Here is a 10,194-nt window from a genome sequence, read left to right on the forward strand (position 1 = left end):
TCAGACTGAAGATGAAAGCAATAAGTGCCTGGGTTGTAAGGGTCATGAAACTACAGACCACCTTGGAAAATAAAGGCAATGGGTTCTGTAACCATGCAAGGAGTCATATGTAGCCAACTGTTCTTTGGCTGCTGATGATTAAATTACCCAGTTACAGTTTTCTCACAGAATCCTCAGAGGCAGAGAAAGTGTACTATAAATAACCCACTTGCAAAAGAGACCTTTGCTTTCAGTGGGTTTTATCACAGAGCACTGGCACCTCTTCAGGAGCCTAATCGCCATTTTGCTTGATTCTGAAACAGCACTTGAGAAGCTTAAAACACCTTTGGGGTCTGCTGTTCCATGAGATATCAGGCAAACAAGGAATTCAAGGGCTATGTATTGCCTTAGTGGTAAAGAAACTCTTGCTGATTTCTAACAGCCTTTATGGAATTTCCATGGAAATAAGTTCTGTGCATTGCCTTAAGTTAGAAGGCATAACCTGACAGCACAGGCTCTAAACAAGATCAAAAACAATCCACCTGAGGCAGCAACACAAATATTCCACCCAGCCCAAAATCTATCTATCACCTATCTACTCCTGCCTATAACCACTACCAGAGTGGTTAGTAGGTGCTGCATTCACCTATCTGCATGTGCTTGGTATGTTAAATTAAGTTCCTTGGCTAAGTCCCATTCAATCTAATCGGTATCATTTCCACAGCAGAATAAAGATTACTTGGGAATCACATCTGAACCCACAGAGAGCAGAGAAAGCTGACCTGCTTCCCATGGCAAGTAGCTAGGTTATGCTGCTACAATAGCGAGGCACCTGGTGCTAGAGCTAAAATCACATAGATCCCTCTGCACTCCTCATAGTTTGGGACCAACCTACAAGTAAGCTAAGCCACCATGGGGTCTATGAATATGCAGCTACTTGTAATAGAGAGAAATAAGCTAGTGTCAGAAGAGATTAAAAAACTCAGTTAATAAAAGCAGAATAAGGAACCACAGGCACAATACATTTTTCTGCCCCACATCACAGGCTAAATTTAAGCTGCAAAAGAGCCAGAAAAGCTAGTTTCATACCGGCCATTGCCCTCCCTCAAACTTGTGGAGACACAGCAATTCGCACCCCATTTCCTCACTGCAGTGCCAGGAAACAGCCAGTGTGACAAAAGCAGGGGAAAGGAGGTGGACAGCGCTGGTGGGAACAGCAAAGGACTGTTTACAGCTGAACACCCAACCCCTAACACAGCCAAGGCACCGCACCAACTCTGCAGTCAAAAAACAAGGGGAGCATCTGGGGAAAGAAGGATTTTGCTGAACCTGGAAAACATTTGACTCCACTAACCCAAAGCAACCTTGCTCTTTTTGTTTGCAGATAACCTCAGAAACATGTTTGTTTTTTTTAAAAAAAATTTCATGCTTCTAGGATAAAGCATTTTCAGTATTTACCTATATACAAGTTTGTGTCTGGATCAGACAGGAATGGTCATCATTTGATCACATCGAGAAGCATTCTCTTCCAACACTTCCTATGGTCTATTTGCACAGGAAGTTTCTGTTATGGAGTGTCATGTACTAGCTCTTGCCAGAACTAAACTTTCAACTCTGTGGATCTACAGGTTGTCCAGTCTTCCTGGCATTGCATGTTGGCAATGAAATTAATTTTATGATCTTAAACTGGAATATAAAGTCACTTCCAAATAGAGCCTTGACATTTCCTTAGTACTGAAAAATTTTCCTTCTCTCAAAAAAAAGATAAATATTTCTAAGGAGTGGTCAATATAAGCTGGGAAACATCCTAGATATACCAGATTGCAAAGTCACAAGGGCAAGAGGTAGTTTGTAATTTAAATTCAATAGGTTAATGCTATTTCATTTGTAACTTACAATATAAAACAAGAACACACCCACACATACAGTTTCTACAAAGCCCACATTGTTAGCAAGGCAAAGGCAACCTAGGCATCAAAACAAGAGAGGCTTCTCTTGTGACCTTCCTTAAAGCCTTCCTCTAAAGCGTTTAACGGAATTTGGTCCCAATTATTCTGGTTATTGAATAAAGCTAGGCAAAGCAAGCCATTACCCTATAGAGTACTCTAAAGAACCTGCTATAAACAAAGCAATGTATTTAATGGATAACAAACACAACAACTTTTCCAAAAAGTAGGGGGAAAGAGTTTTCAGAAAGCTTGCATACAGAAATTATTTTCACTATTCATGTGTATCTTTATCCTACAATACCCAACCAATACACTAAAGGACTACAGCTGTCAGAGAGACCATGTGGAAAGCCGTCACCAAAATATACAGATGGACATCTGTAAGGGAAAAGGCTCCATGACACATGTCACTCCCTGTGACACTTCCCACTGAGACAGGCTCCATCAGGAAAGCATGGCACATCGTGTGGTAAGCAAAGTTACACAGCCGACAGTTTCCCTATCCTGTCACATCACTTTGTACATCCACTAGGAGAGGCTTTTTAATACAATAAACTACTTTGGTAAATGGTGTTGGCTGAATGTGAATGCACAGAGAGAAGAGGGAGATTATTAATTAATTAATACTGGTTCTTACGCATCAAGTGGATGGGTTTCAGATGACGGCACCCACCTACTTTACATATAACATCCTTGTCTTATGACTATTTTTAAAATAAAAATCCTTTCCTGACTATCCCACATGAAGCTGAAAGGCTGTAAAAGCCTTTCTTGAACACTGACACACAACCACTACAATGTAAAGGTGTATGCATGTTTTGGAACAGTCCATGATTCCGCTATCTACTGACTTTGCAAGATCAGCCATTAGGCCTACTAAGAATTGTTACTAACTCATTTATTTGCTTTGAAACAATCCTTCTAAGCGCCAACACGTCATTAAAAAATAAGTAATATTTTTGTAGGAACTGTCACAAGTACAAAGATGGTCAATGCTCAAAAAAGTAAGATACAACACCAAACCTTAGTTTTTATAACTGAATGGTTTCCTCTCTTCCCACAGATACACAATATATGAACTTCTTTCTTACCACTTCCCCAAGGGAGGCAGCCACCATGTGTGTTGCCGGAGTCAAGTACGATGTAGAGCCATGGTGCAGCACAGATTTCACATTCTCATAGGTGATAAAAAATGCAGCAGCTGAAATTCAAGAATACATCCAGTTATTTAACTCTTCCTCCATCACAGAACTCGCACAAAAACATTTAGAGGTGGATTTTGTCACCTAATATTCTGCAAATGTAGTTGAAATAGGATATTATTGCCCCAAAACAGTACAACAGTAATAACACAATCTGTGGGATAATTCCTTCAGAAGTTGATGCTCCTGGCTATCACTGTCAAACCTCCCATTAATATCAAAAGTGTCAGGACTGAAGGCCATATTTGGTATCAAGATAGGGAAAGATGTGTTAGTTAGTCACAAATGTCCAGTAGATTTTGAAAAAATGGTATCTTCATAGATAGGAAGGGTAGAGAGGAAGTCGTTTGGTTGAATTGGATGGACGGTCTTTATTTTTTGGAGGGGAAAACTAAAACCCAGAACACCCAATTCAGTTGATTAATTGAAGAAAAAAAAATTATCAAAGTACTTGATACAAGTCTGCTACCCTGTTTACCCATGCGCAAAACTGCTTTAGCAGCAGTTATTAATAACTTCTTCCTAGCTATTATCAGTTTAATTTTTTTTTATTTTACGGAGCTAAAGTGCAAAACTTCCAAGCTTCTGAAGGACTTTTAAAAGTCCTGTCCAGTGAATAAGAAACGTACAAAATTAAACTGAGCGTAACAACTTGAGCTGTGTTTATTCAGTGGAAGTCAACTACAAAGGCACTTGCACCTTAAGGGTTACTCCTTCTCCCAAAGATAATTTCAGTTCGCAGTCGTATGTTGGAAAGATAAAACCACAGTTCAGATTTTGAAGATGTAAATCCTGAAAAAACTGACATGTCTTGCGGGGGAACAGATTTTAATTGTAAAGAAGGGCTATGTGAGTTGCCTTCTGCTAATCAAAAGATGCTTATCACCTCAAAAGGAGATAACAGAACAGACAAGATAAAGAACTGAATTTTTTTATATCATCTTATGAAGGACATCAAACATCTGAAGGTGTCAGTGGATTTGTCAGCAAAGTTCTCCTAACATATACTACTGACAGCATAGCTTGCTGGTTTTTTATCCCTCCCTACAAAGACAAAATGGATAAAGGCATTAGAAATTTTAGATACTTTTTCTCTGCAGGCACTACAAGCTTTATTTTTTTAAAGCTTCCATTTCAAAAGTATTCCTGATTTATTCTCATCTTAAGTGTTGTAGTTGTTTCCAGGGAGAAAAAGACAGACATAGCATTCCCAGGGCAATTAGCTCAAAGACCTCCAGTGCTCAGGCACTTTGAATTTTGACTCATTTCCAATGCTGTGAAACAGTGGATCATGCCAAAAGTGTCCAGGGCAAGCAAGACCCATGCCCTCTTTGGCACCTGGAGATGCTTTAGCGTGCCCTTATAAGTAAGGACAGGCTTATAAGACATATCCAGGAACACTTCCAGGAAGTAAGGGTTGCTTTTCAGAGTAAACACGTAGCAGACTATTCCAGGCTTGCTCAAAGAATTTGCTCAACACTGTACAATACTAGAAACACAGCTGGACATGGACCCACAGAATCCAGTCACCTGCAGGAGAGGAAGCCACAGGCATGAACATCCTATACTACCTAAGTTCCCACTTAAAGAAGACAAAGCATAAACTAAAGAAAATTTACCATTTGGAAAGGATCCTATAGCAGCAGAAGGAACACCAGCATAGATGCCATGAAAACCACCAGCCTTCCTGAATCCTTGAGGACTCTGCAGTCTTGTTTTTACAGTATCCAGGGGAAAAAGGATCAAGTCAACACAGACACCAGCAACTCCACCAGCCTTCAAGACAAAACCATGGAGTAGTGTTTTAATATTCCTCGGGCTGAAGCTCTGGTGCTTATGTGAGTAACTGAGGCATGCTTAAACCAAAGCTGACTGTATCCTTTCTGAGGTCACATTAGAAACTGATAGTCTTACACAGACCTCAATAGCTTCTATAGCTATAACAAAGAAGCTTCAACAAAAGAAAGTAACGGATATTACACCTCTTTTTAAGATATTTTTAAAACAATGTTGGTGTTTTGAATGGTACAAGCAAAGCAATGCAACACTTAGCCACTACACATAAAAGCAAGCCAGTGAATGGCACTTATCAAGATATCACAGCACAGAATGACCAGCACCTCTAGGAAGTTGCGTGATAAGATCAGGGAAAGACAGAAGCAATTCTGCTTCCCCTGTAAGCATCTCTAGAAAGCACTTTCACATTTTTCTAGCAAACTACTTCTTTTAAAGTGTTACACCGCCACCACCCCCCATTTCCTTTGTTGAACAAAGCCTGAAGTAAAACTGCTTTATTGTCTTTTGCTGACAAAAGCCTATAGGGGAAAAAACAATATTAAACATGCTTTCAAAGTCAAATGGAAAAGGGGGCAGTTTTCATCCAAAACAATTCTTAAAACCAAACGCTAAAAAAAATAGTTCCAACTAAAGCTCAATCTTTTTCCCCGTTGTCTGCGTTTCTAAATTACTTTTTTTAAAAAAAAGTTTCCCCAGGACATGGCTGATCTGTAGAAAAGAATTACTTGTCAAAAACAAGAGAAGAGACCAAAATAAACAGAAATCTTATTTCAAAAGAAGAAATAAAAACCCCAATATTTATTATTAATCCATAATGGGATATTATTTAGATGGACTATTATGCAGAACAGAAAACAAAATTTTAAGTCTTCCTCAGATACAACAGCACACAAGAAACAGCTGCACAAATTTTTAACTCTGAGAACAAATCACCTGTGTTACTCTGATACTTTTTCCTTTCAGGGCCAACAGAGGCTTCAGAGAGGTGTTCACTATCTACTACTGAAGTTTTAATCAATAAGTTAATTACTCCTTTAATCTAGTTGGCTATTTTGCATGCATTGAACTTTCTTTACTCTTTTTCATCAAAATCCTTATCTGCTCAAAATAACATTGATCAGATTTAATCAGATTTAATCTAGCCATCTGTTAAAACATGAATCAAAAGTTAGTAATTGCTTCTTTAGTTTTCAAAGTTCTGTATCTTAAATGTCATTTAAATTCATGAAGCAGCTAATAGAGCACCTGCCAGAGGGCGACAATACCTGTGTGCTTATGCCATCTGCAGAAAACAGTAATGATTTTTAGATAAGACGACAACTAAAACACATTTTCTCCCCCACTTTTCAGTAGCAGTAGCATTATCAGAAGTTGAACAGCTGGAAAACCTTTACCAGGAGTTGGACATACCCGTTAAACCTAACTCCAGCAAAACAATTAAACAAAACCAGGCCCTAATTCTAATGCATCGAACCATGACCTTGGGGATGGCAGCCGGCTGCCCCTGGAGCATCCAGGGCAGGGAGCCAAGCGCTAGCCCAGGGCAGCGTGCCCGTGCTTTTCCACCCAGAACCGAGTGCTGGATGCTTCCAAAGCGGTCCCTAGCTATGGAGACTGGGAGCGTAAGCGGGAGCATGCGACGCCACTGGGAATACACGTTGGAAAGTAGCTCCTAGGGCGGGAAACGCAGCGCAAAACATACGGTCATGGCACTCGCACCTGGCAGCGACGGCCAGGCCCGGGGAAAGCCGGAGGCCGCCGGGCTGCCGCGAGGGTCCCGACCCTGACACCCCCTGCCCGTGGGCGGCTGCTGAAGCCAAGAGGGGAGGAACCGAGGTCCCTCGGCGCGGCGCCGGCCTCGGGCCTGCGGGGCCAGCGGCCGAGGCCACCGCGTCGCCTTGGCAACGGGCAGGCCCGGGCCCGCGCACTCACCGCCAAGGCTGCCCAGGACTCTCGCGGCTCCATGCGGGGGTGGCGATAGGAGGTCGCTACACGGCAGGGCACAGACCGGCGCTCCCGACCACCGGACGGGACGGGACTAAACCCCCGGCTCCAGCCGTACCCCCGACGTGCACATGGGCGCAGCCATGTTGCTGCCCCTGACCCGCGGTCAGGCGGGAGTGCGGCGTCACTGCGCCTGCGCGCAGCCGCCGCACATGCGCAGGGTGGGCAGTGACACCACCGCCGGCAACCCGTCTCCTTCTTCTGCCCTCAGCGCGGGGAGCGGGGAGGGGACGGTGGGGTCCGGGCCTCGCACTGAAGTGATAGCGCTGGCAGGGCGGAAACATCTATCGATTATCACTAAGCGTTAATTAGTTATTAGTTCGTGGTGATTTGCTGTGCACTAGCAGCCGCGCCGCTCCCAAAAAGGGGTGAGAGGCAGATCTGCTGCCCCCACTCCTGAGGCCCGGCTGGGCCCGGGCGGCCCTGAGGTGCTGGTGCCTCCCAGCTGCGGCTGGGAGCTGTTTGGAGAGCAAATCTGAGTCCCCTGAGGGGAAAAAAAAAAAGGCATTTTGAGGAAAAACCTTGGGGTCGCTTGGGGTTTTACCTCAGTTCACCTCAGCAGCGCACACACCCGTGCGTGGTGCTGCGGGCACCATCCTGGCTTCTCCTGGGCCATTCCTGCAAGCAGCAGGTCAGAGCAATTCGCAGAGAAATTAGTAAATAAACAAACAAACTAGGGAGATACAGATTTGATGGGTGGACTGTTTGGTGGGTAAGGAATTGGCTGGATGGTCACATCCAGAAGGTAGTGGTCAATGGCTCGATGTCCAGATGGAGGCTGGTGACGAGTGATGTCCCCCGTGGGTCTGTACTGGGACCAGTACTGTTTAATAGCTTCATCAATGACTTGGGGATCATGTCTACCCTCAGCAAGTTTGCAGATGACACCAAGCTGAGCGGTGCAGTTTACACGCCAGAAGGACGAAATGTCTTCCAAAGAGACCTAGACAAGCTGGAGAGGTGGGCCCATGAGAACCTCATGAGGTTCAACAAGGCCAAGTGCGAGGTCCTGCACCTGGGTCGGGGCAGCCCCAGATATCAATACAGGCTGGGCGATGAAGGGACCGAGAGCAGCCCTGCGGAGAAGGACTTGGGGGTACTGGTGAACAAAAAGCTGGACTTGAGCCAACAATGTGCGCTCACAGCCCACAAGGCCAACCGTATCCTGGGCTGCATCAAAAGCAGCGTGGCCAGCAGGGCAAGGGAGGGGATTCTGCCCCTCTGCTCTGGTGAGGCACCCCCTGCAGTGCTGTGTCCATCTCTGAGGTCCTTGACACAGGAAGGACATGGACCTATTCGAGTGCGTCCAGAGGAGGCCACAAAAATGACCCGAGGGCTGGAGCAACTCTCCTATGAGTACAGGCTGAGAGAGTTGGGGTTGTTCAGCCTGGAGAAGAGAAGGCTGCGGGAGGCCTTATTGCGGCTTTTCCATACTTAAAAGGGGACTATAGGTAGGATGGGGGAAAGCCTTTTAGCAAGGCCTGTTGTGACAGGACAAGGGGTAATGGTTTTAAACTAAAGGAGGGTAGATTTAGACTGGATATAAAGAAAAAATTTTTTACTCTGAGGGTGGTGAAACACTGGCACAGGTTGCACAGGGAGGTGGTTGATGCCCCATCCCTGGAAACATTCAAGGTCAGGTTGGATGGGGCTCTGAGCAACCTGATCTAATTGAAGATGTCCCTGCTTACTGCAGGCGGGTTGGACTAGATGACCAATAAAGGTCCCTTCCAACCCAAACCATTCTATGATTCTATGAATAAATCCTCCCAGCTGGGGTCATCTGTCCTGCCTGCTACTGGGAGGTGTGTTAGCTGTCCTTAGCAGGGAAAATGGTTTTTACTCCCATCCCATCAGAAATGCTTTTGTATTTTGTATTTGTGTCCCTGAGGCCTCTACTCCTCTCCACAAAGGGCATTGAAATCCACAGTGGTTTCAAAAAGTTGCAAAGAGGATTTTGGCACAGAGTCCTCACATAATATTCATCCAGCAGGAAAACATACTTGAAATTACGGGAATGCGGTTCTAGGGGAGGGGTATGAATGTTGGAGAGCACTATAGTGCACGCAGAGCTGGAAAATCAGCAGGCTTCAGTTCAAGATTTCCTTGGCTGCAAATCATCACTTGGGAAGACTCTGGACGTAGCAGCAGAGGATGTGATGATGCCTCACGTCCTCAGCGTCGATAACCACTTTCAGCCAGCTGACCTCTTACATCAAACCGCTAAGGGTGTTTGCAGGTGGGAAGCACCGCACTGTCCTGTCCTGCAACAACTGCCCTCAGCAGCGTAGTGGCTGATCTCAAAATGAAGTTACCAACTCCAGCAAATTTATTGCAGCTCTCCTGCAATGCCATGATGTTTTTCTGAACTGCCTCAGTCCCCAGAGACGGGCAATGTTAGAGTAGTCTTCGTTTAATTTAGTCTTCATTTTCATTTGAGTGAAAAGCTCAAAGTTCTATAGGCAAAAATAGAAAGAAACTGAATGTATATTTCTCCACTTCCTTTGATTTTTAAGGTGCTCCTTGGTTTTCTGGTCCTAACTTACGACTTTTATGATAAGCTGGTGGATTATCTGTACTTTGTTTTATTTTAAGCTTTGTTGTGTTTATCAAGGATTACATCTTGGTTTCATATCAGGACATGATCAAACAAGTGGACGTCTTTGACATTACTAGCACGCCTGTCCCCTGTACGGCTGTCTGACCACCTTTTCTCCAAAGCCTCCAGTGTGCGTGAAACCTAAGGCAGGCCAGTTTGCTGTCCTAGGAATTAATTCCTGAAAACTTTGGTTCTGATTCCTGGAAGAAGCTGGAGCCATAGTTATATATTTCAGTTGTAATGTAACAAAGCCTGGACTGTGAGCAGTTATTGTAGTAACACCCAGCAGAGTACCTGGCTTTCTGAAAGAACCCTGCTATTTAGACAGAAATAAAAATTATCTGAAATCTACCGTTTCCAGCTGGGGTTCTGGTAAGTGGCTAAATAAACACAAAAGCTGAAAGTTCCTCAGTGTCCAAGTCCACGTCCGTCATTAAATTAGGTACTTTGGAGTGATACTGAGGGAAAAATCAGACATCTGCAGTAAATGAAGCATGCGTTTAGAGTTACTGCAATCCCCATACAACCCACTGATGGCAGCACTTAAAACAAGACCTTATTCCACACGTGTGCCCAGGAGGTCTCTTGATGTAAAGGTTCTTGGGGTCATAGCAAGCATTTTTCACATTGTTCAGTGCAAAGCTTTCAGATATACTCTGTGGTA

General features: G+C 44.1%; 1 protein-coding gene across 7 annotated transcripts in view; it reads right to left on the minus strand.

The window, feature by feature from the left end:
• SLC25A26 (solute carrier family 25 member 26) overlaps positions 1-7,070 on the minus strand; it is a 95,017-nt gene extending 87,947 nt beyond the window's left edge. For 4 of the 7 annotated variants that reach the window (XM_075095759.1, XM_075095760.1, XM_075095757.1 and 1 more), the window contains exons 1-3: positions 6,647-7,057; positions 4,750-4,906; positions 3,020-3,129 (exon numbers count right to left, since the gene is read on the minus strand). In XM_075095759.1, the coding sequence (XP_074951860.1) occupies positions 3,020-3,129; positions 4,750-4,906; positions 6,647-6,892 (513 nt within the window). In that variant the 5' untranslated portion in view covers positions 6,893-7,057. Of the gene's footprint in view, positions 1-3,019; positions 3,130-4,749; positions 4,907-6,646 lie in introns of all 7 variants that reach the window. The other 3 variants (XM_075095763.1, XM_075095761.1, XM_075095762.1) reach the window with 1 other exon arrangement.
• Positions 7,071-10,194: the final 3,124 nt, after the last annotated feature.

The sequence above is a fragment of the Phalacrocorax aristotelis genome, chromosome 6 (assembly GCF_949628215.1).
Source record: "Phalacrocorax aristotelis chromosome 6, bGulAri2.1, whole genome shotgun sequence".
NCBI lineage: Eukaryota > Metazoa > Chordata > Aves > Suliformes > Phalacrocoracidae > Phalacrocorax > Phalacrocorax aristotelis.